Below are 25,777 nucleotides of genomic sequence, written 5' to 3' on the forward strand. Positions count from 1 at the left end.
AAATACTTTTTCCTTTTTACTCCTAAAATTGCACCTGCCTTCTTTTCAAGTAATTGACAGAGTTTTTATTGATTTCAGTTAGAATGCGCTCCAGCTCCCCTCCAAGTATCCCACTATAATGTGAATTGCTAAAGGATTACCAGTGTAAAACCGTTAGAAACCCCAACCATGCCCTTTCAGGCATTAATTACAACTGTAAATTCAATCTCTGCATCATTCCAGCTAAGTCTCCACTTCACAGAACTAATCCATGTGCAGCTGACAGAACTTGGAATGTTACAGCAGATAACACTGTCTTGTATACACCAATTATTCACTCCAACATTATCCAGTTGGGAATATTATCCCAAGGGCTCTAACAAGGGTCCAGTGATGCCTCAAATACCACCATGAATAAAGAGGCATCGATTAGCTGAAGTTAAAACATCCATTTAAGGATGTTCAAAGAAGGGCTGTTACTGGTGTTCCAGGTTAAGGTGAACTTTTTGGTCCTTTTAAAAATCTACTACTAATTCAAACAGTGAAGACTAAATAATTCACTTTCTATTTCTACCTATCAGACATATTTCTTACTCCTGGTGAGGCTCTGTTTGAGAAGTTGGACCAGATGATTTTTTCGAGGTCCCTTCTAACCGGGGCTGTTGCAGGACTCTATTGTATAAGAAGGCAGTGGGAAAGAGATGTAGAAAATAAGACTGCAAAATAGCTTATCTGACAGAGCCAACCCAGGCAGAAGAGGATACTGAAACATTTTAGTTATATTTTTAAGAATATGTGGTTTGGATTGAAATGCCAATTTGAAAAGAAAGATACAGCAAGTTTTTCATGGCCAGATAAGCCTCTCAAAAGCTTCATTAGAGCACTGTTTACTTTGGTAACTGGTGAGTCAGCTGGAAGCAGCTCTCTCCCATCACTTCACTTTTGCCTGTATCATTTGTAATTGTGTCATTTTCTAAAAGGCACCAAGAAAAACATTTTTAAGCAGAAATCATTCAAGTAAGGGATAAACTTCTTGCAGAAGTCTAAAGAACCAAGGCTGAGAAACTGGAATGCTCACCGCAACCTGGGAGAAGGGGAAAGGAGTCGGGCCAGGCTGAGCAGTGTCTCCAAACTGCCAGAATAGCTCGGTGGTGACAGTGGTCTCATGTGTCTCCTTGCCTTCCATGGGCCACAGCAGTGGGAATGCCTTGCCTCTGGTTCTTCCCAGCTCTGAGCCCAGCCCAGCAGCGCACACAGGGCTCCCTGGCAGCTCTCCTCCCTGAGACAGGCTGCAGCCCCCCGAAGCTGGGCTGCTGGGAGCCATCTACACAGCAGCACAGAGGCTCTTCTCCCCCCTCTGCAGCACTGTTCTCACTTCATGGTTTTAATCTGCTGGGAGAACCAAAAACCAGAACTTGTCCCCACAGCAGTCACACAACCCCTGAGAATGACTATTTGTTAAATGAATCCTGTTGCACAGAAGTCTCCCACTCAGTGCTGCTGAGGCTCTGGCTGCAAGACACACATGTTTACTTGTCACTTTGGAAAGGGAATCTGCACATTCACTGACTTACATAAACTCTGTGGTATGTAAACAATCCCCCAATCCATTTCTAAGCATAATTTCTGCCCACAGTCATTTGTCATCATATAAAATAGACATCTCAGTCAGATAGCAAAACACCTTATAATAGAGAATCATGGAATCATTTAGGATGGAAAAGCCCTCTAAGATCATTGAGTCAAACCATTTCCCCAGCACTGCCAAGGCCACCACCAACCACATCCACAAGTGACACATCCACACGGCTCTTAAATCCCTCCAAGGATGGTGACACTTCCCTGGGCAGCCTGTTCCAATGCTTGTCAACCCTTTGAGGGAAGAAATTTTCTTAATATCAATTTAAAGCTCCCCTGAAGCAACTTGAGGCTGTTTCCTCCTGTCCTATATAATAATATAGCTTTAAATGTCAACTGAGAAAAGACCAAAAGAGGCCCAAAGCTGGAAGAGCCATGCACTTGTTCAGGAAGAGTTTCAGGTTGCTTTTCCAGCTGTGAAACAGCAGCTCTGGGGGTTCATCACCAGCAGCTCAGCCAGAACTCAGAGCACGTCACTGTCTCAGTGTGACCTGCATCCATGCAGGACTCAGAATCCTAAAAGCTCATCAGGCCCTTTCATCATCCTTCAGAGTCTACCTAAACCCTCAAGGGTATGAGAAGTTTTCAAAGCAGATGAGCTGCCCTAGCAAGCTGAAGGACGTGCCCTGAGAGGCTGTGGCTGCCCCATTCCTGGAAGTGTCCAAGGCCAGGCTGGATGAGGCCTGGAGCAACCTGGGATAGTGGAAGGTGTCCCTGCCCATGGCAGGGAGTGGAATGAGATGGGCTTTAAGGTCCCTTCCAACACTAAGTGTTCTGGGAATCTATGAGCCTATAATTCTACGACATTTCTGATGTCTGCATAGAAAAGATGCAAACAGAAGGATTTGATAAATTGCATGGATTAAAGCCAAAGAGACCATCAGCACTTTGGACTCCACAGCAAAATACCAACCAGGCTTTCAGCTGTAGCTGTTACCCCGTCCCACCCCGTGAGCAGGTAGGGCAAGAGCCTTCGCTGACCACCACCAGTACCACAGTGCCATGTCTTTACTCCCTATGGGTTTGGCTCAGGACAAATTCAAAGTTAAGCCTCTGGAAGTGTTTTACAAAAAACTAATTTCAAGGGCAAATTTGAGTCGCTGCAGCTGGCAGCCAAGCACAGTAACTGAGGATGTCACCAGTGAACATTGTGGAATGCTTTGGTTTGGAAAGGACCTTAAAGATCACCTCGTTCCAACCCCCTGCCATGGGCAGAGACACCTTCCACTAGACCAGGCTGCCCAGTTAACAAAAACAGCACAGGTACATGTGTGTCACAGGGCCTGGCCTGGCACTTGGCCCACAGCCATGCCCAGATGCCACTGGTGAGTCCCACAAATGGCATTTGTTCCCTGTGCACCAGCAGCTCCCTTACAACCACAATGCCTTTTGCCAACTCTTCTACGCAAGCAAGAACTCTGGGCAGCTCATTACAGCAAGATCCACAAAAGCTTAACTGGGGAGCTGCTAATCCAAGCAGCTTTGCCCAGCCTTGTCTGCCCAGCAACTGAATCCCAGCCGTGCAGATCTCTATCACCTCCCCACACAGGCCCAGTGCCCCGGCACTGACCCACAGACACGGCACAGCCCATGGGAGAGCCGGGACGCCTCAGCACAACGGGAGCTCAGTAGCTAGAGGAAAGCTGTTCCATGGCTTTGGAAGAAGAAAAAAAAAAAAAGGCATGAGAATATTTCTGCTCTTGATGCAGGTTTCAGTGCTCAGTAGTTTTTAGGAAGCTGTGGAAGAGAGGGAAACATTAAATACTATCTGTGGGTTATAAAATTCCAGTGAGTTTTACTAGTGTAAAAATGCAAGCACGCTCCAAACTAACTAAAAAAGCAGATGTGAGCAGGGAGGGAGGAGGGAAAGAGGATGAAAACATTAACTTTTTTGCCCTAATCAGCTAAACAGGAATACATTAGGCAAAACCTTGTTTTCCGTTCACTCATCTTGTAAAATTTGTTTGAAATAATGCCACTATTTATGTTTAGACAGAAATTAATTTAGACTAACTCATTTGTCTTGAACCTTGTATTTCCCAGTTTCACCTTCCATCTGGCCTAGTCCAAATAGACTGAAATGTACTCAGCTGAAAACTAGAAAAACATGGAAGTCTCACATGGAAATGAAATAATCGATCGCTAAATAATTACCATAGTTACTCTAAAAGAATGATTACAGTTTAAAAACAGAAGCATTTACCATGATGATTGTTTTCACTAAACTGTTCAGCCTGTTTATGCAACACAGAGCACAAAGAAATCTTCTCTGGGGAATTTGGATTTGTGACCATAAAGCTATCAAGCTCCAAAAATCAGGGTTACCACCTGACGTGCACTGTTTGTTGTAGGTCAATCTAAAGCATATTTTCTCAGGGTCTGCATTGTGTCTGGAAGAAAACCCACTCTATGTACGTGCAGGTCCTTGCAAATACAGTCTGACAGCTCACACTGGATATTTGAAGTGGTCAGGTCACCGCTCCCCTCATGAGTCAATACGAGCGAAGGGCGAGTGCTAATTCCTGAGCTGCTGCAGCCAAGTACAGTCACTGACGATGCCACCAGTGAATGGCATGGAATCATGGAATGGTTTGGGCTTGGAAGGGACCTTAAAGCTCATCTCCTTCCACCCAGCCGTGGGCAGGGACACCTTCCACTAGGGTGTTCCAAGCCCCTCCAGCCTGGCCTTGGATACTTCCAGGGATCCAGGGGCAGCCGCAGCTTCTCTGGGAAACTGTGCCAGGGCCTCACCTCCCTCACAGGGAACAATTTCTCCCCAGTATCCCATTTAACCCTGTCCTCTGGCAGTGGGAAGCCATTCCTTGGGTCCTGTCCCTTCAGGCCCTTGTCCCAACTCCCTCTCCAGCTCTCTTGGACCCCTTTAGGCACTGGAAGGGGCTCTCAGGTCTCTCCAGAAACCTCTCTTCTCCAGGTGAACACCCCCAGCTCTCCCAGCCGGTCTTCAATCCTGCCCTTGGAGACTGGTCCTGTCTTTGCCCTGCTGTGCTGCTCAGTGCTCCAGCTGCACACTCTCCCTGGCCCAGCCTCCGGGGCCTTAAATATGTCACAAACCAACAAGGAATTCCTGCACACATTGAGAGTCAAGGTAATTTTCCTGAACATGAATGCCAAGGAACAAAGATTGTGAGGGCATCACTAATTCTTTACACAACAGCTTGTTGGGCACCATTCAAGGCACCATTTTTTGTACCAACTGTCCACTGGAAAAGTCACAGTGAAGACTGCCATTTCATGGAATTCAGAAGCCATTCAGGTACAGACATGGATAGTGGTCCAGCCTCTCTTGAAGCTCTTGTCCAGGTGTCTGCAGTACAAAATGGTATCTGAATGATTAAGGCAGGACGGCTCAGGTTTAAATCACCAGTTCTGCCAAACATCCCCTTTGCTGCCAGAGGCAAATCTTCAGGCCTCACTCAGGAAAACACTCAAGGATATGTGAAAAGGGTATCAAAATCAACAGAATATATATAAAAACATTCCAAAGCATTGCTTAATTACAGAGTTTGTGCCTGAGGTCTCTGACCTGAAGGAGGTGACATTTCCCGTGTCCTATCCCTTCTTTATCCCTAGAGCTGGGGCTGGATATCCTGGGCAAGATTATTTATCATCACATGAATGTAGCAATACTGTACCAGCATAAGCCCAACTGTAAAAACGTTAAAACAAATGTTACGGATTAATTTCTGGAATGATTATGAGGCCCAAGACCCCAGTGTCCAGCTAAACTACATAAACACAGATAAAACTGTCCGAACTGCAAACCTGAATAATAAACCAAATTTAACTAACCGAATAGCCTAGATGAAATTCCAGATGTCTCTCACACATGGCAAATTAAAATACTCTGTAAGAAAGTTCAGTGTACACGTCTACAAAGGAACTATCAATAAAACCAGGAAAAATATAATTCATTTCATTCTCCGAAGTCACATCTCACATTTACTGAGCCCTTCCAGACACTTTATGTTGCTGATTAGCAGTAATGCCTTAAGGCACTCTTTTTTCCAATCTCTGGAGTTAAAAATTGCTTTGAAACATCACTGAGACACATAATTCTTACTGAACGATAATGTTGGGGAGCACCCTGTAATTTAAAACACCGCACTTCTAATGGACAAAATTGAGTCAAGTAGGAAAAGCAGGATGGATCTAGATCCCAGCCTGAGCACAGTCAGACTTCAAACAGGGCTGAAAAAATGAAAACCAGCTGAGCTAATAAAAACCAGACCCTGCTTAAATAATCTTTCATCAAGTAAACTTCACCTATGTTGTTACTCTTGGAATTTGGTAAAGTAGGAGGAGCCAGCAAGGTCTGAAGACGAGATGAGAAAGGATATTTGGGAAGGATGTAATATTTAGCAAATTAAGATGGCAGACAACCAAAGCCAGACTCTGAGCTCAGTTATACTGGTGTAAATCCAAACTAACATCACTGACTGTAATGGAATTACTCTGGATTTACTCCATGTTAACTGAGATCAAAACCTGATCAGAGACAGAATATCAAACTGGGAAAAAAGGCTTTTATATCTACACAATGAGACATTTCATTGCAAGTAACTAAGTGTTTAATGCTACGTAGCTACAACACAAGGTGAGATGGGCTTGAGTCATCCCATAAATACGCACAGCCAAAATTCTCTACAGAGTGAAAGGTTTTATGTACTTCAAATCTACCTCTAAGCAAGATTTATGCAAATTAATGAGTTAATTCAAAACATGCTTCACTTATTCAGGGCTTTTCTTATTGCTTGCTTTATAAAAAGGACAGTTTGAGATCAACCAAGACTCATCCCCACAAAGCAGGAATGCAACAGCATCTCTTCAGTTGCTTCCCTTGTGTCCTTTCCAGAAAGGAATTCAGACTCTAACCATTTGCTAAGCTGCAGCTCCAGCCCCATACCGTACCCTAAACCTCTAGACTGGGGAGTATTTCTGTCCCTTCCCTCTAAAAAAAGTCCCAGCCATGGGTATGCATAATATCAGTGGCTGTGCCGAACCACCAAGGCATTAAAAGATTTGCTTGATGTGGTAAAATTGCCAATTCTTCAAAAAGCCATTTAGCCAACAGTCATTATTTTCATCTCCCTGTACCATGGCTCATTTGGGTAACAAAATGACATTCAAATCAACTTTAGAAGGCAGAGAAAGGGCCAACATTATACAGCAATGACATGATCCCCACTTTTCACACCCTAAGCATAAGCCACAGCAGGAATATTGAGAACAAAGCTTGACACACAAACCAGCCACATTTTTCCCCCACTGTCAGCATTCACAGAGACTATCCAGATTCTCCTCACACACAGAGCCCATGTATCTCAATTCTTCCTTCACTACCACTAGGGATGCTCTCTCCCTGCCCACTGCAGCTCTGCCAGCTGAGCCCACTGCCAGCCCTGCAGGCCAGAACCACCACAACACAAGCCAAGCCATCGCCTTCTCTGCTCAGTCCCAGGGTGGCTCATGCACTCTAACCAAGCTCCCAAACTAAAGAACTTCTGCAGCCTCTGCTAACCTGGACTCTTTGGGAATGAATCTGGGATTGCCAAGCAGCACTCATGGCTGGGGATCAGAAAAAGCCATGACTTTAAAGAAGACGGAAGCAGAACAAAGTGCAGAAGAATAACTCTTTTGTTCACTACAGTTACAACTTTAAGAAAGTGTAATTCAACAGATTCAGCACAATTTCAGAGAACAAAGTATCAAGATCAGTTGGCCCAATTTCGACCCAGAACAAACTCTACAAACATATTCACTTCCATGGCCAATGTGGGAAGTGGGTACAAGATGTGTCCTTGCTATCAGCCTCATTCAGGCTGAGGCAAACATCACCCAGCAGGTCGAGAGAGGGGATTCTCCCCTCAACTCTGCTCTGGTGAGACTCCACCCTCAGCACAGAAATACATGGACCTGCTGGAGAGAGTCCAGAGGAGGCCATGGAGATGCTCCCAGGGCTGGAACCCTTCTGCTCTGGAGTCAGGCTGGGAGAGCTGGGGGTGTTCACCTGGGGAAGACGAGGTTCCAGGGAGACCTTAGAGCCCCTTCCAGGACCTAAAGGGGCTCCAGGAGAGCTGGAGAGGGACTTGGGACAAGGGCTTGGAGTGACAGAATAAGGGGGGGCTTCGAGCAATCTGAACTAGTGCAGAGTGTCCCTGCTCATGGCAGAGAGTTGGAACTAGGTAGTCTTTGAAGTCCCTTATAACCCAACCCATTTCATGATTCTGTGTTCTCTTGCACAAACCTTTTTGTGGGTAACACAGCATCTCTTTCAGAGCAAGAATATATTGTCTTTAGCACCAGCACATTTCACCACCAGGGTCCAGTGTGTATATGCAAAAGCTACTCCAGACTGCCAAGAAATCTTGAGATATAGGAGGGGAAAGCTGAGAAGGGACACTGGACCTCTGAGGGAAAAGGGTCAATGGAAATTTTGAGGAAAGGATGGGCTAAATGCGTAGACAAAGAAGATAAAAAGATGAGGAGTCAGACAGACTAGGAAAGAAATGAAAAGAAGGAATAAACATTGCATGGAGAAAATGTGATTTGTGGGTTTGTGGTTAACACAGAGAACTGTGACTCAGGGATAGGTCACATGAATTCCCTGTGCTTTGATTCAGCTTACGTAAAATTTAAAAACGGAAAGACATAACCAGAACAAAACAAACAATAAACCCAAGACACAAAAAAAAAAAAAAAAAAAAAAGCCAACCACAGAGACCTCTGAAATGTCCTAATACACTAAGATGTAAGGGGTTTAAGCAGTGTGTTGTCAAATCAGGAGTAAACAATCCTGGCCAAGCACCACTGCCTAAGCACCTTGTAATGTTCTCCAAATGCTGTAGGAGAGCAGCCAGAATGTTACACCAACCACTGCACACCATGTCTTATTTCAACAAAGTACCATGGCATCACCAGGGACTTGGCCTGGCCCATGCCACACTCTGGGTTCTTTTTGTACTTCTGGTACTCAGACTCTGGTACATGACAGCCATTAGTGTGCACAGGGATGCTAAAGATCTCTAATTAAAATTACACCACTATTGTGTTGGTGTAAGTAACAGAATACAGGGAAGGATCTGCCCAAAGATGGGCAGAATCACAGGTTCTCTGCCTGGGTGCTTCAGCTATTGCTCTTTTACCTACAACCATGTGCTTGTCCAAACATTTCCCCTATTCACAGCCCAAAAACCTGGCTCTGACACAGTAGCTTGAAGTCACAATCTCATGAAGATTTTAGTAAACAGAATACAAATTAATATGGGGGCATAAAAGAAACTACAGTTCTCCTGGCTGTCCTAAGACAGAGGCCTTCATTTTTTCTGCACAGCTTTCCTCCTCTTCTTGTTTCTCAGTAAGTTCCAACAGTAAAAGCATACTACTCCAGTGAACTAACTAAGACCTCACTAACTAAACAAAAAGCTCCATCCTTTGGAAAACAGACTCGGACATACCATTGCAGAGCTTAAGAGAACTCAGGAAATGTTTCAGAGATATTCAGCATCCCCAGAGACACTTCACTTCAGCTCATGAAAATACACTGGTGTCCAAGGCATGAAAATTACAATGGCTTCCTGCTGACCACCCCAGCCCCCAGGGTAGGAATCTAATTTAAACAAGCTGGCAGGAGTCCAGCAGTAACCTACAGTCACAGCTCAGAGCTGCTATCCCAAGCAAACAGCCCAGACGTTTAGCAGGGACTACAGCAACACAAGACATTCCTTCATTTCCATTCCATGCTGCAAACCCACCCCCACTCACTCCACTTCAGCAGCATTTTTCCAGGCTGAGAACTGGGGTCCCGTTCTGCTTTGGTTACCTCTCATTGCTGAGCAAGCTCTGCTGGTTGTAATTTATCTTATAAAGTTGATATTGGGAATTTGGCTCTACTATGTATCAGGCTACATGAAATTGGCTTTTAAAATTGTCTAATATTCATTCATTGTATCTGTATCACACACTTACTGGCGTATTCCCAAGAGCAAATGGTAAGGGAGCCACTATTCCAGAGAGAATGGATGAGCCTGCTAATAGGGGCACATCACTGAAAATAAATTCACCCCTTTCAGTTCTCTCTGGTTGTTTGCGATGTTTGCCGCGTGCTGGCTCACTGTCTGGGAATATGTCATTTGCAAAAATGCATGTATCTTACCCGTAATGCCTTGCAGACTGAAATCTGTGGCTAGGAATGTTTTAGGAGAAGGGCTATGACTTGGCAAAGTGCACAGAGTGAAGAGTACCAAAGGTGCCAAAGCAAATCAAGATGGAGGAGCACAGGGATAGAGAACAGTCCATTAACGTCGCTGCATGAACACACACAGCCTGTTTACATTCGCAGTACACAGCACAAGGCACATCCCAGCCCCGGCTTGAGGATTGTCCCACGGGACTATCGGCCTTGGAGCTGCCAGTGTTACTTCTTTAGCTGACACAGAAGGGGTCTCTGAACACCCAAGGTTCAAACCCTGCCAATAATCTGTGGAGAGGGCAAAGGAGGTGCACGAGCTGCTGAGTAGCCCCATGATCAGACATTCCCCAAGGCCCTTGGCAAAGCAGGTTCACAGGAGCCCTCAGGGTGTGCTGGGGCTGCCCAACCAGGGACCTTCTTCAGCTGCTGATGGGAGCCAGGGAATCACTGTGTGGGAATAACTTATTCACCCCTGAGAGCTTATCCATGTGGTAGGATGAAAACCTAGGTGTGAAACAAACTTCAGGGACTATTATGTGGACAGTCAGCCCAGTGCACAATGTCAGAAAGCCTCTCAATTAACTTCATACATTCTAAATTCAGGGCTTTGACTGAACTAACCTTTGCTTCCCCTACATCCAGTGAAAGCAAATGAGATCTCCAAAGAGTATTTAAAAATTTGCAGGGGATTAATGCTCTTTAAGGGTCCCAGTTTCATTTTGTGATTTACAGAAAGAGCCTTTGGGCCACCAGCCTCTCAGGTCACCTCCCTCACTTAAAAGCCTGAAGTGAAATGGGATTAATCCTGTCCTCAGTGCCATGGCTTCATGCACCTTGACAACATGACTCCATCCAAATGCTTCAGGAACATGAAGTCATTGTGCTTCTCCTCTGGCAAAACCAGTTACCAAAGACTAGGTTGCACATGTTCTTCAAAAGGCAACAAAAGGAGTTTAACCATAGACCACAAGGGGATATGCCTGACCTAAACCACTATGATCCCCCTTAAAAATGCAACACCGCGAACTACCCCTTTGCAAAATGCAAATCTTGGACCCAGAGTTCACCCAACAACAACTGCACAGCATGAATTCACTGCTGGCATTACTGAAGGATCTCGTAAATCTGATCTCAGAGCAGCACACCTCAAAAAGGAAATCCTAAACACCAGCAACAGTTATAAAAAACACATTATGTTCAACAGTGTTAAGTGAGGGGTAAAACATTCTCCCTGGCTGGAGCAATGACGTACAAAAAGCAGCCAGCCCAGAGCACATTTCATTAAATCCTATTTCTTCTAACAAAACTGCTGATTACCAAGGCATAGTGAGCTGATCAAGCAATGCCATCACTCTCTTTCAACAGAGAAACTGTTTTGCCATTTGCAAACTGAAAAACATGTGTTCTCAATATCTCCTCTGATGTGTCTCCTTCAAAACCAAAGCCACAGCATATGACAACAATCAAATCACTGACTGGAAAATACATACCAACTGGCATCTGAGGGCTCTCTGTCTAAAGGGTTCCTCCTGTCATGCTTTAAGCCATATTCAAAGTCCATTAACTAAATGAAATATCTGCTGCTTTTCCATAGTCCTTAATCTGGTTTATCCAGATCCTCCACTGACTGAGTGAAATCCACACTAGTATAAATACCAAGCAGCCTCTGATACACAATGGATAAAGTCAGAAAAAAGATGACAGAGACCCCAAATCATAGAATCACAGAATATCCTGAGTTGGTAGGGATCCACAAAGATCATCCAGTTCAACTCCTGGCCCCACACAGGACACCCCAACAATCCCATCCTGGGCCTGAGAGCATTGTCCAAAAGCTCCTGGAGCTCTGGCAGCCTTTGGGTCATGACCATTCCCTGTTTTCACAGTACAGCGGAAATAGCTCTAAGGTTTCTAACAAGTTGGTCCAGCAGGATGCAGAATGAACACTGCATGAGGCATTGAAGAAATCACCAACCAAATACAGACTCCTTTTGCTTCCCATTGTTTAAGAGAAGCTCAACCACAACTTGTACCAGCACAGGGAATCCCATCACTCCATGCCCCCTTTGCAGGACAGGTACTGTTCACCCTCTGCAGGTAACACACAGCCCACTTCTGCATCCACAATACTGAGCTTTCAAAAGGCACCCGGGCATTGCCTCATGCCTGATGCTAATCAAGTCAGTACTGCTGGACAGCAGTGCAGCACACAGAGCAAGGATTAAGGATCAGAGTCTCAGTTTCACCAGTTTTCAGGTCTTGGGTGGTTCTTTTCCTTCATTCTCCCCTGAGAACTCAACTTCACTCTCTTCAGCAAAGGCATTCACTATTAATTCATGTCCAGAGAAGGGAACGGAGCTGGGCAAGGGGCTGGAGCCCCAGGAGTGGCTGAGGGAGCTGGGAAAGGGGCTCAGCCTGGAGAAAAGGAGGCTCAGGGGGGACCTTGTGACTCTGCACAACTCCCTGACAGGAGAGGGCAGCCAGGGGGAGTTGGGCTCTGCTCCCAGAGATCAAGGGACAGGATGAGAGGAAAACGCCTCAAATTGCTCTTGGGGAGGTTAAGATTGAATATTGGGAAAAATGTCTTCACCAAACAGGTGGTGAGGCACTGGAACAGGCTTCCCAGGGCAGTGGAGGAGTCACCATCCCAGCAGGTGTCCAAAAGACATGTCAATATGGCACCTGGGGACATGCTTCAGTGGTGAAAATGGTAGTGCTGGATTAAGGGTTGGACTCAAAGATCTTAGAGGTCTCATCTGACCTCTTAACAATTAACCTCTCTTAACAATTCTGTGATACTAATTCCCCACCACAAACACATTTTTTTCCTAGTTTTCCTCTAGGACTCGCACTTGAAAAGAGCAAGCTTGGCATTTCAAGAGGCAAATACTCTGACTGGCCTCCTTGTCAACTTTCCTCCCATATTTCTGTGACAATTCCATTTACAATGAACACTATTGCCTCAGTTAAAGTGAGATAAAGATGTATACAATATTCATGGCTCTTTATTCACTTCATTACCATGCATTCTCAGAAAACAATTGTTTTCTCCAGATGAAAAAGGGACACTATATCAGTCTCAGGGAGGGACAGCTTATTCATAGCTTAAAAACACTTGAGGATCTGCATCAAATATCTGCTTTTTATACAACAGTAGGAATTTGATTTGTGTGCATTTAAACCAATCCAGGAGATGCATGTGGCAGCAGAAATTGCTCTTTTCTTTCCATACCACAGAGCTCCCATCAAGACCCGTAGCTGGTGTAGCCTTGTGTTAAACAATTACTGCCATGAATAGGATTAACTGGGCTTCTCCATGTGATTGTGTGAAACACAAGCTGCTCTAACTCCTGGGAAATAAATTCAGAGTGCAGGAAAGAAGAGACAAAGGGGAATGGGAAAGTTTCTTTGTTTGAAAGTGGTTAAGAAACTGGGAGAAGATCTCTCTGTGAATTGTCACGTACCTAAAAGTTGAGTTTGCAAGGGCACTGTGACTTCTACCTGGGACACAACAGGTGAAGTATCCTCTATACAAACTCCAGAAGCTCTAGGGAAAAGGTGCACACTGCTAACAGCAAGGCTCACCTGATAAACGACATCAGTAGTAATTATAGGGACAGAATAACGCTGCAATACATTGCTAATGAGCTGCAGAGGTTTCCTTGGAATTACAACCACTTGGAGCTGAGGAGAACAAAGCAAAATAGAACAAGTAGCTTCTAAGTTCTGTAGGCAACAATTTCAAATGTAACATGAAAAACAATTTGTAATTCAAAGCAGAAAAGAATTATGTATTTGAGGCATTATCATTTTTTTCCCATGGAAAGGAATCTCTACTGTATCTTCAAACAAAAACAGGGAGAATAATCCTTTTCCTTGCCAGAAGAATTCAAGAATCAGAGCAGAAATTTACCGTTGTGCACACCTTCTGGGCTGGACATGCAGAGTTAAGACAGCAGAAAAATAAGTTGTAAGTGATGCTCTAACAGGCTTTTGGATCATGTCACAACATTTTGGCTGCCTCACAGATTTTGGAGCTTCTGGCACTGGCAATACTTACTGTCTTCTGTAATCTGTACAAACAGCTACTTTTAGAGGGACCCCAGATAAATCCCTCTAGAGGAACAAGAAAACATCCATGCAATCACAGGGAATTCATTTTATAGATATCACAATGTCTCTGTTAAGGGTGACAATAAGGTTTCAAACACTCATTTCCTATATGGTCAGTACAGTTATCCCAGAAGCTTCAGAGATGGAAAATGTCTGTAGGTGCTTCAGACTTCCTCCTTACCAGCCCAGACATGTTCACTTATACAGTGTTGGTGACAGCCACTCATCTGGTGACAGCAACAATAACACTTAGTAGTAGTAACAACACAGAGCTGAGCTTTGAGTTATAGGGAAGCAGTATTTCCCATTGAAATTGTCACCAGGTCTATTATGCCCAGGTCTGCTTTTCATTTGCCCTCAGACATACCAAGACAGCACTGAACAGTTGTATCCTTACTCTCCGTCTCCTAAAACATCAAGGAAAAAATTTGGAAGTGCACTCATCATTGCTGTCACTATGTATCTAAGTCCAAAATAAAACAGCCTCAAAAAACCCCAAATCCTTACACATGCTTGAGTTGTTACGATGGGATGTTCACAAATTTGAGGCCACCAAAAAGCACTGCTCTGACAGATTGGCTGTTAAAGTTTTAACCTGGTTTTCTGTGATCCATCAGAAGAACAGGGAGATGAGACTTCCTAAATTAGCACCTTTTTTTCCCACTTTTGATTTTGGTAGCAATATAAAAGCCACTCAACCCTCAAATAAGACAACTACTTGAATTAAATGGAGAGCATAATGTTCTTGGCCTCTGACCTTACTCTTACCAAAGAGAATTGAGGCAATTCTTCTCTATCTATCCTGTAAAAACTATGGGATTTTGATACGTACCCAGTTTTCACAAAACATTTGCCCTCAGAAACTTCACTGGCAAGCAGTTTATTTCTTCTGGGCAACCTAATAATTTGTCTAGCTCAAACAATAGACAGTTTTCAAACATTTTAAGTAATTTTACCTACTAAGGAAGGTAAGGAGACCCCCGGAATGTGGACAGGAACACAGAGTTGTATTCCTTTCCCTCTTTCAGCTGTCTCCCTTTTCATTACAATCATAGAATCACAGGCTGGTTTGTATTGGAAGGAATCTTAATGCCCATCCAGGTTCACCCCTGCCATGGGTAGGGACACCTTCCACTACCACAGGTGGCTCCAAGCCCCATCCAGCCTGGCCTTGGACACTTCCAGGGATCCAGGGGCAGTCACAGCTTCTCTGACACCAAACTTTTCTCATGCTGCCCCCATCCCCTGTACAAGCACCACTTCTATGGTGTGGGCAAACTCAGATACCAGTACAGAATACCACATGTCCCTTAAACTTGTTCTCCCTGCTTTGAAAGCCACTGCCACAGTAGTGTTTGTCCACAGCCATGTTCCCGTTCTTTAGTAAAACTAATACCAAATCTTGAAGCACTTCTTCCCCCCCCTCAAAGGAATGCTGAAAACAACGGGCAGCACGTGGGAGAAAGGCTATCAGGAGAGTTGGAAGTGAGAGGAAGAGGCAGTGACACCATCCATTATACCATCTGTGATACCATCCAGCTGTGGGTACAGCAAGGACACAGGAGTGCCTTCCCCTCTCCCATCATTATCCATCTGCATAACCACAGTACTTTTTCTGTCAGGAAGTATGAAAAACTTTAACTCCATTAATAGCCTAATTTTAATTTCACAGAATTCCTCCTCTGGAAAAAACATTACTTCTTCATTATAACTTCTAAAAAAAAACTATCAAACCTGCAAAACCCAAAGTTCCCAGCCTTTTCATATGACCTCCTGAACTTGATCCAAGCTAGAATGTGGCTCAGCAGCCTAACCATGTTACAGACACAGCACTGCCAGTCTGTTAAAGAAAGGAGACTCCAGTTAAACCTAACTTTGTGCTTAACTATGTGTATAACTTCACTTCAAGATAGAAAAGAGCTTTACTCTCTCAAGAAAGAGGAGTAGGATCAAGGAAAAAAAATTGTATTCCTAGTTCTCCTACACACTTACTATGTGACTTAAGTTCAATACTATTTTCCCATCTGAATTACACATTAATAATGTTGCCCCTTTTCTCACACAGTGTTTTCTATTTGATTTATAAGGAAAGGGTCAGAAGATGCTCAGACTTCTGTAGACATGCAGAGTATGAACAGGCAAACAGCATCCTCTGCCCTAAGAAGTCCAGAGGTTACATATTCCCTTCATTTTTGTCTTAATTAATTACTGGAGTTTGGTCTATAGAATAGCCATTCACACTAAAGGAATGCTTGATTAAATCACACAGAGTGAGTTATGACTTGTATAATTCCATTAGCTTTACAGAAAAATACTAGGGATGAATTCGTCCTCTCAGGCTTATTTTCCATTCCAAAATTCCTTAATGGCATAAAGAAAAAATAGCAAAGCTGGCCACGGATGTTAAATAAAGACATTCCAAGTCCAGTCCCATTTCCACAGGATAAAATGGGAATTCGTAGGACATCAGGACCCACAACACGCAACTACAAAAGCATTTGCTGATCTTCAGCTTTAGCTCCAGTTCAAAATTTTCTTGTGCCAACTCTTCTTAAATTTGGGACAATTTTCCACCCCCCACACCAGTTTTTCCATTGAACACAAGTCTGGCAAGAGATTTCTTAGTCAACAGCCCTTTTCACTATCTACGAAACTTCTGTGATCACATTTAGGCATTGAAAATCCACAATAAAAAAATTCCCTGTAATCTGTTAAAGCATTGCACATACTTACTCACAAAGTAGAATCCAAAACAAAAGGTTTTTCCAAAATTGGACTCTCTGCATCCCACCAGATGGTACATGGTATAGGAATGTGAAACCCATGACAAATTTTTTCTGTAGGCCATAATTCTGGGCCAAAAGCCTCAGGTTTGATACTAAAAATATACTAGTATTCCTGTTTTATCAAAATGCCACTGCAGTAGGGAAAACACTACATTTAAATCTACCATTACACACCACAGTGCATTGGCACATCACAATCAAGGAATCACAGAATCATTCAGGCTGGAAAAGATCTTTTACATCACCAAGTCCAACCATCAATCCTGCACCACCACCCCTAAACCTTGTTCCCAAGTGCCACACGCACATGGTTTTTGAACACCTCCAGGGATGGGGACTCCACCACTGCCCGGGGAAGTCTGTGTGAATGCTTTAGAGCCCCTTCTGTGAAAAGACTTCCCTAATGTCCAACCTGAGCCTCCCCTGGCCCAGCCTGAGGCCGTTCCCTCTCCTCCTGTCGCTGTTCCCTGGGAGCAGAGCCCGACCCCCCCCGGCTGCCCCCTCCTGTCAGGGACTTGTGCAGAGCCACAAGGTCCCCCCTGAGCCTCCTCTTCTCCAGGTTGAGCCCCTTTCCCAGCTGCCTCAGCCACTCCTGGTCCTCCAGCCCCTTGCCCAGCTCCATTCCGCTCCCTGGACAAGCACCAGTGCCTCAATGCAGCACTAATATGCAGCACTTTGAGTTATTTAAAAATCCTCCCATATTCTGCTAGACTACATTTATACCAAGTTATTTATAATTCAGCTGTACCCTGTGGGATGTCAAGTGCACTCTGCAACATAAACTAGGAAAACACCGGAGTTCGAAACCAAATCCACACCCAATATAAATTGCAATTACCTATTAACAGTGTATCTGCATCAGGGCACCTTTATACAAAGAGAAGCTCCTTGGACCTGAGCCCCAACTGTATTTGTACACCTTGTAGAGTCCCATCTGCCCCAGGGACCACAGCACCTCACCAAAACATCCAGAAAATTTGCCTGTGAGGCAGCTACATAAAACGCTTTTTTTTTTGGAAAAAAAAATTGAGTGAATAACAACACAACTTGTGAAAAAAAAATAGCTTCATATTCATTAATTCAGTTGAGCAACCTTCAGAAAGAAAAACACTAGGTAAATGAATTGGATGCCGTGAAATACTTGCCAAGCAATATTTTTATGAGATTTTTGAGTAAAGTTACTTCTCTATAGATTCAACAAAAAAAACGAGGTTGAAGTGGTCACAGTAACATTTCTTGCATTTTCTTTTCAAGCGCCTCAGCTTGGTCATCATCAGATGTAAGATACAGATGACCAGCAGTCATCTGGACCTTACACATCCATAAAATTCAAGACATTGGCCTGTGGTGTGTCTTTCTAACCCTAAGAAAGACCAAAGAAATAGTTTTCAGAAACTAGGACAAAATGAAGTTGAAAATTGTCCATCCTCCACTTTGAAAGAGCTCCCTGCCCTCACAAGTTATCTATCCATCACGCTAAGAAGTAAGGCCCCCTCAGGGAAGTTGGACTTCCACACAGAGAGGTGTAACAGGATACTCTGAGGCACGTTTGCCAGCAGCTCTGTGCTGTACAGGTCAGCTCTCTGCAGGTTTAAGTTACAGTCACTCCACTGAATGAAGTCTAACATTTGCCAAGGAAAGGGATCTCCTGTGGAAAGAGAGGGAATGGGGGAGGAGGCAAGGAAGCAAGGAGTCAGTGAGTGGGAAAATGTGACTCAAGCCCAGGAAGGTGGAAGTGGATTTGCTGCTGGTGAGGTTTGTACAGAGCAAGGAGGGGTGGTACACCAAAGTGTGGTCAAAGGAGTCAGTCTGGAACACAAGCAAAGAATCTGGAGAGGCAGGGGAAGCAAGAACATGAGCAGGATGGAAAAAAGGACTGAAGAGGTGAAAATGTGCAGAAGAAAAACTGAATGAAAACGTAAGCGACAAGAAAGAAAACAGGAGCTATTGAAACAGAGGACATGAAAGTGGTTTGTGATGGAAACTAAGCACAGGACTACCCGTGAGAGAAAGCTGGGGCTTCTTTCTACTGAGGATGCACAAGAACAAAGGACCACCACACAAACCTGTAAACTAAAAGTGCATCACACAAGATCTTCTTGCTCTTGTGGTTGGAATAGTTACCCGATCGTTCTGAAAAAGAGAACTATCAACTCCTAGACTGAATCCCTTTCTTCTCACTGAAGTGAAGATGTGCTATCATCGAGAGAAAATCAAACCAAAACACTCCCAACCAGTCCTCTTGATCCTCTGGCCACTTCATGGAAAAAGAGCTCCAAAGAGATCTATCCACTTGATTTTCCAGAAGGCTATAAAAGAGTTCTAGGTTCTACACTTGACCCAAATCTTTCCCTTCTTGTTTATTTCTGTGGCATGATGCTTATTAAGTCCCATATAAGCTTGTTCCACAAAATAACCAAAAAAAAAAAAAAAAGGGGGGGGGGGGGCGGGAAGGAAGGGAAAACAAAAGGAAAATGACACCAAACATGGAAACAGTAAGGACCTTTTTGTGATAGAACACACTGGTATCACAATGAAGAACTCTTTGTAAGAAAAAAAAAAAAGAGAGAACCTATACAAGCTTAGAGATGGCAAAGCAGAAACATTTGCAAAGAAAAGTTTCCCTCTAATTTTCTAAGCTTTTGGTTTAAGGTATTTATACCAATAGCAAACACATATCTTGTAAGCAGAAGTATCTGGGGGGAAATAGAAAGGATGTCCATTTTTTTTGCTGACATCCCTGCAAAAATGGAACTCTTAAGAATTGAGTTTGGGAATATCATATTCTGAGATACTCCATGGAAACTAGAGCCAAAAGGTAATTTTCAAGCACTTTTTCCCACTTTCTGATTCTTTTTTTTTTTTTTTTTAAAGAGAGGTTTTTATTGCACAGTACAGCACACATCACCAGCCTGGGGCATCCTGTTCCTATTTCCTCTTCAAGTCAACAGAAGAATTTGACAAGGAAAGAGGAAGAAAGCCAGAGAAAATTGATAGGAAGGGAACAAAAAACAGATGCTGAAAGAGAGGAATGCACGATGTACAGCAGAAGGGGGGAAAAAAGGTAAGATGAGGGAAAGAAGTAAGACCCCAAACCAAAAAAACACACCATGTAAAGCTTCTGAATCATTTACTGCAAGTTTCTGAATGTAAACACGAGACAATAAGACAGGAGGAAAAGTGCAACTGCATTATGCATGATCTTAAGTGCGCTCCCATAGAAGGGCATTCAAAAAAAACTCAGTAGCAATGTTACTACTCCACGTGCAGTTCACTGAAGCTCCTTCAGCTCGTATCAGAACAACTAAGGGGAGTATTTAATCCCCTAAACTACTCTTTGGTGCACATAGCGCACTTAGAGCCCACTCCAGTCTATACTGAAGGCTTTGGGAAGCTTTGTAGAGAGATAGGGAGGTGGGGGGTCACAAAGTGTTACTCGCCCTTGGCAGAGAAACGCGTGCGGCAAGAAGGACTAGGATGGGACAGGAATACTTAGGCTCCAGTCTCTACAAGCGCAGGAAACCCTATCTTTTGCCAGCCCTCGGAAGCTCCCTGAGGCCTTTCCCAGCTCCTGCCCGCCCCGGCCCGGGTCCCGCTCAGCTCCCCGGGGGGAATGCCCTACCTGGGTCGTGGAACGGCACCAGCGCGAAGTTGTACAGCGGCCGCTTGGGTCTTTTCAGCGATGTCTCCAGGATCTTGGATGCGCCCTCGATAACTTGCACCAGGTCGTCGTACATAGAGCCGGTCACATCGAAGACGAAAGCCAGAGTGGAGGCTCCCTCGGGCACCGCCTCGGGCTCGGACACGGCGCGGGCGCTCAGGGCGAGCAGCAGCAGCAGCAGCACCGTGCCCAGCGCCCCGGGGCTCCCACCGACAGCCATCGCGCCGGCACCCGCGGCGGCCGGGAAAGCCACCGGGAACAGTCGGGCCGGGGGACCAGGGACAGAACGCGGAAAACTCGCGGACAGACCGGGACGGACCGCGGAGAGCGCGGGGACAGACCCGGGTCGGACCGGGTAGAGCACGGAGATAAACCGGGACGGACCGGGGAGAGCGCGGGGATAAACCGGGAAGAGCAGGGACAGATCGAGGGGAGCAAAGACCGAGCGGGGAGAGCGGAGCCCGTCGCCCACCGCCCGCTCCCCTCAGGCGCGGCGCAGGAAGCGCCGCCGCTTTTGTCTGCGCGCGGCTGCGGCCCCGCTCCGCCTTTCCAGGGCTGGGGCAGCGCCGCCCCGAGGGACAGGGCTGAGCCTCGGCCGTGCCGCGGGGCTGCTGCTGCCGGCCGGGGCTGGGGATGGAGTTGCGGCCGGCGCCCCAGGAGCACCGGCTGCGGATTGAGGCGGCGCCCGCCTCGGTCCCGCCTCCCGTGGCCCGCTGTGGCCCCTGCCCTCACCTCGGGGTCCCTCCCTCACCTGGGGTTCCCCCCGCAGTTCCGGGTCGCCGTCCTTACCTCAGGGTCTCCGCCCTCACCAGGGGGTCCCTCCGTCACCCCGGGGTTCCGCCCTCACCTCAGGGTCTCTCCCTCACTTCGGACTCGCCGACCTCAGCCCGGGATCCCGCCCTCACCTGGAGTCCGCCCTCCCTCACCCGGGGGTCCCGCCCTCACCTCAGCATCCACGCCTTCACCTGGGGGTCCCTCCCTCACTTTGGGGTCACTCCCTCACCTCGGGGTCTCTGCCCTCACTTCGGGTCTCTCCCTCACCGGAGGTCCTCCCGGCCCCAGCCCGGCCAGCCCCCCCAGCAGGACCTGTCCCTCACGGCCCGGGGTCTGTGCCCGCATATGCCGCAGGTGAGGGTGGCAGTGCCGGCTCGAGCTCATCCCAAAAGAGCAGGGTTAAGAGTGGGATATTGGGAAGGAATTGTTCCCTGTGAGGGTGGTGAGGCCCTGGCACAGGGTGCCCAGAGAAGCTGTGGCTGCCCCTGGATCCCTGGAAGCGTCCAAGGCCAGGTTGGACAGGTCTTGGAGCAAGCTGGGCTAGTGGAAGGTGTTCCTGCCCATGGCAGGGGATGGGACTGGATGAGGTTTATGGTCTCTTCCAACCCAAACCATTCTGGGATTCTGTAATTTTTAGTGTTTTATTACTGGAAACGTGATACAAGACTGAAATCACTCTGACATGCACTGCTGCCCTGGCTGTCCTTTGGCTTCAGTTACACATCCACAACTACTACTGAAGCCCTCCTCAGTGCGCATGAACATATCCTTAAATTCAATAGTTTAAAGGGAGTAGGAAAGACTCCAGACTGTGACCAGGACCATGGCTCCAGGCACTGGCAGTTCCTGGTGCAAGAAAAAGCCTGGAAAACAAAGGAAAGTAAGCTACTAGAGTGGAGTTTTAACCCTGCTCAGGCGATGGAAGATACTAAACTCCTTCTTAGTTGTTTAGGGATGCAGCAATGTCCCAGCAGGCATCTGTGGAAAACTCAGTCCTGACCCAATGCCACACAGAAGGGCTCCGTACAGAGCCAGGAGCCAAATTCCCTTTGCTCCAGTTCACCTCAGTGCTGCTATGTAAGCCTCCTTTCCATGGGCTGCATCCTGCACTGCGGGGAGCAACAGGACATCATTTTAAACACCAAGTGGGAGGGAAATCCCAAGCCTTTGCACAGTGTTCAGTGCAGTTCAGAAAGGTAGACTGTGAAGCAGGATTTACCTCATTAGTTTCCATCCTTATTTTACTAATTTTCAAACTGCTGCTAAAACTGCACATTGTTGTGACTGGAAAATAAATCATGTAGAAACATTGCTTATCCTAATCAAGTTATAAGCCTGGAATTGAATTATAAAAAACAGATGTTTACATTCTTTCTCCCCTCAGCACTGATGTCATGAGAAGGAAGCACATAACCAGAGCTGTGCAAAGCATTCGCAATAAAACACCAAACCATGGAAAACTTGCCTCATCTGTAACTCTGCTAGCAGAAAACTAGGACCAGGTTTGTCAAAAATACTCTCAAATCGTCTAAGGAGAGATGCACTCACACCACTGCATAGGAATATGTATTTCCAACATCCTAAGGACTGGCAGCATTTGGATTTAAGGATTGCCTTCAGTCCTTTAGGAAGACAAATTCCTGTTATGTTTTTCATCATAAAGAAAGCTGTAATGTTCTTTCTGTCTCAAATTATTTCCCAAATTGCTGTGAACAAGAAAGAAAAAACCCAGTGCCTGTATGAAAAAATAACCCTCTGGGGTACCTACTTCTGTGTCCCAAAAAACATGTCCTTGAACATGGCTTTTAAGGTACAACATAAAATAAAATCTTTATTTTGTAACAGTGGAAACTGATATTTATTTTGGTTGCCTCACACTTTCCACTATAAAATAGCCTTGCAGCTTGGAAGCTCTGACACTATTATTCACAGCAGGCCTTTGAAATTTGCAGAAAGAAAGCCCTGTAGCTAGAGGAACAACTTTTTTTCTTCTTCTCCAATGAAATTATTTTCATAGTTTGCCAAAGATTCATCTATTGGAAAAAAAATCCCTGTGTTCCTTCTGACATGCTCTACAGTAAGGTTTTGACATGATGCCAGAATGAGAGCTAAGCACAGGCACTCCAAGGTCAGGCCGTGGCACTGTGGGAGTGCTCCGTGGCAGGAACACCTGGGGATTATCAGGGTGGGGGGCTGTGGGCAGGGCATGGAGGGGAGCAGGGTCAAGGAACCCCAGAGGGAGCAGCCCTGGCTCTACCATAGCGGGTGCCACCCTCACAAGGTCCACTGGAGTCTCCTTTGTACACACAGATATTTCAGTTGTATTCTTACTTCGTAATTCTGAGTGTTTCTGACTTCACCTTGATCATCTTTTTGTGCCTGTTTTGGGGCTGGAATTTAACATTTTCTTTATGCAATTTAGTAGCATGGAAGAATCCAATGGATGTGGTCTTAATAGGGTGTTAAGACCTTCCCACCACACTCCTGTACTGTCACACCGAGTGTGGGCAAAGTGTGGGCCAGCTGACCTTTGGAGGTCCCTTCCAACCCAAACAGTCCATGAGTCTTTCCCTATGTATTTATCCTGGACAGTTGTAAAGTATTAGCTGAGGTGGAGTAAAGAGTTAAGTTGTTTAATTCCTTTTTCTAGCTCATCTCAGTTAAAGTGAATAAAACTCGTATACTAGTTTAGAAAATTGGGAAGGAAATACTTTTCACCCTTTGTGCTTCTGTCTGAATCTGCCCCATTTTGTAATTTGCAGCTAAAAATTGTTACTGTCCAGGGGCTGCTAATGAGGAAAGAGCTGCCTGTTTCATCCTCATTTATAATAAACAAGACTCCACTTCAAAAACCCAAGTTTCCATCTGAAGGAGAACATCAAAATTATTGTTTTTAAAGCTGATGCTACTCTCTAATTACAGCGCAACTGCTGGTCCCAAAACAGATGCTCCTCCCGGGATCCCATGGACCACTCGCAGCAGGCTGCATCCACCAGAGCTCTTTCTCACGACACCTCTCTCCTGACCAGCAAGTTCTGCACGTATCCCAGATACTCTGGGCCCCCTTGTCACAGACATTTGACAATATTTTGTTTCCTCTGGAACTCCATATGCATTTAAAGCTTTTACTCCCACTCCTCCTAAAAGTCCCATCCCTCCTTTTCTTCTTTTCTTTGTTTGAACTTGATTAATTGTGGAAAAGGAGGGAACAGTTGCTGTTTGTTTTGGGTAGGTGGCTTTGGCTCTCCCTATGAGAAGTGTGCGTATTGCAGAGTGAGTTCTCTCCAGTTCACTAACACTGTTTTCTTAGCCAGCAAAGGCTAAGTCCTGTCTTTGTATTTTATGTATGCAGACACTCTGGTCCTGCATTTAAGAGGTGCGAATTCATTGCTTTAAAATTAGAAATAACCTTTTTTATCTCAAATTGTTGCATGCAGGCAGAACCTATGCTGCTTTTGGGAAGGACAGGATTAAAGTGCCATCCCAGGACAGGAATGCTACAACAGGAATTAGCAGGTATGCCGAGGAGCCTGGAAGCAGGTAATGCAGCTCACTGCAGCTGCTGCTAACAGATCTGCAAGGAAAGATAAGCAAGGTGCAGAAAAGAGAAAGGACTGATAGATTAATCTGTGGTTATATTGTTATAATCTTCATATTCATCTACAGAGACCATGAAAAGACCTGCACAACTTCTGGGGGAGATTTTGTAATGTGAATGCAATGATATGATGAGGGTTCAGACTCTGAAGGGATCAAATAACTCCTGACCCTTTTCCAGCCTGTGCCCTGTGGTTTTCAGCTGTGCAGCTGCTTTCACATGTGGACAGTGTGTTTTTAGTACTCAACTCTCCGTTCTGTGACCAAGGCATTTCAATGGAGATGGTTAAAAGCTGTCCTGCAGACAGAACCAGAGAGCCTCCATACTGAACAATCTCAAGGCCTTTCAGTCACAGAGGATTCACAGTTCCCTGTGAGGTACCTTACCTTTGCCAACAATACAAAAACTGTGATTTAATATAAAAATGGGATGTATGTAACTTTTGTTCGACTTCTGCCTTCTGACTCTTCAGAAGGGTCATACATCGTGAGTTTTCTCCAGAATCCACATGACTAGAAAAAAACTGCTCTAGTTAAGGACACAAACCCTTGGATTCTAGCATGACTATCTGTGTAGGAATGAATATTTTTATTACATAATCCAGATGCTGAAGAACTGCAAGTTTCTGATCTCCACTTTCCCAAAAGGTCTGAGTCTGAAACCAAGCTACAGGCTATGTTCCCTGCTCCTACCCTACAGCTATAAAGAGATAAGCTGGGAACTGAAATCTGTTTTGAAATGTTCACACCTATAGTGTCTGGCTGAATTCTGGCCATCCTGTATTTTATGGTTCCTGCTTCCTTTTTAGACTCAGTCTGCTCTAATATTTTATGGCTGTGCCAATTAATGCTTTACAGCAGAATTAGGGGAGACAGGTGAATGGTAGCAATTCCCTGTGTTCTACAAACATTTCTGATGACAGATAGCTTTTCATGTAAAAGTTGTAAAAATGAGACATTTTAACATGCTGTTTTCTACATTGTGAAGAATCTAGAAGTCCTACAGAGATACTTCTGCCA

The 25,777-nt window shown here is 45.2% G+C and overlaps 1 protein-coding gene across 5 annotated transcripts in view; it reads right to left on the reverse strand.

The window, feature by feature from the left end:
- The window catches only part of HMCN1 (hemicentin 1), a 180,605-nt gene extending 159,572 nt beyond the window's left edge, over positions 1–21,033 (reverse strand). For 3 of the 5 annotated variants that reach the window (XM_048312736.1, XM_048312737.1, XM_048312735.1), the window contains exon 1: positions 20,348–21,033. In XM_048312736.1, coding sequence (XP_048168693.1) covers positions 20,348–20,606 — 259 coding nt within the window. In that variant the 5' untranslated portion in view covers positions 20,607–21,033. The remainder of the gene's footprint in view (positions 1–20,347) is intronic. The other 2 variants (XM_048312739.1, XM_048312738.1) reach the window with 1 other exon arrangement.
- Between the last annotated feature and the right edge of the window lie 4,744 nt (positions 21,034–25,777).

Source organism: Corvus hawaiiensis, chromosome 9 (genome assembly GCF_020740725.1).
Source record: "Corvus hawaiiensis isolate bCorHaw1 chromosome 9, bCorHaw1.pri.cur, whole genome shotgun sequence".
Classification (NCBI taxonomy): Eukaryota; Metazoa; Chordata; class Aves; order Passeriformes; family Corvidae; genus Corvus; species Corvus hawaiiensis.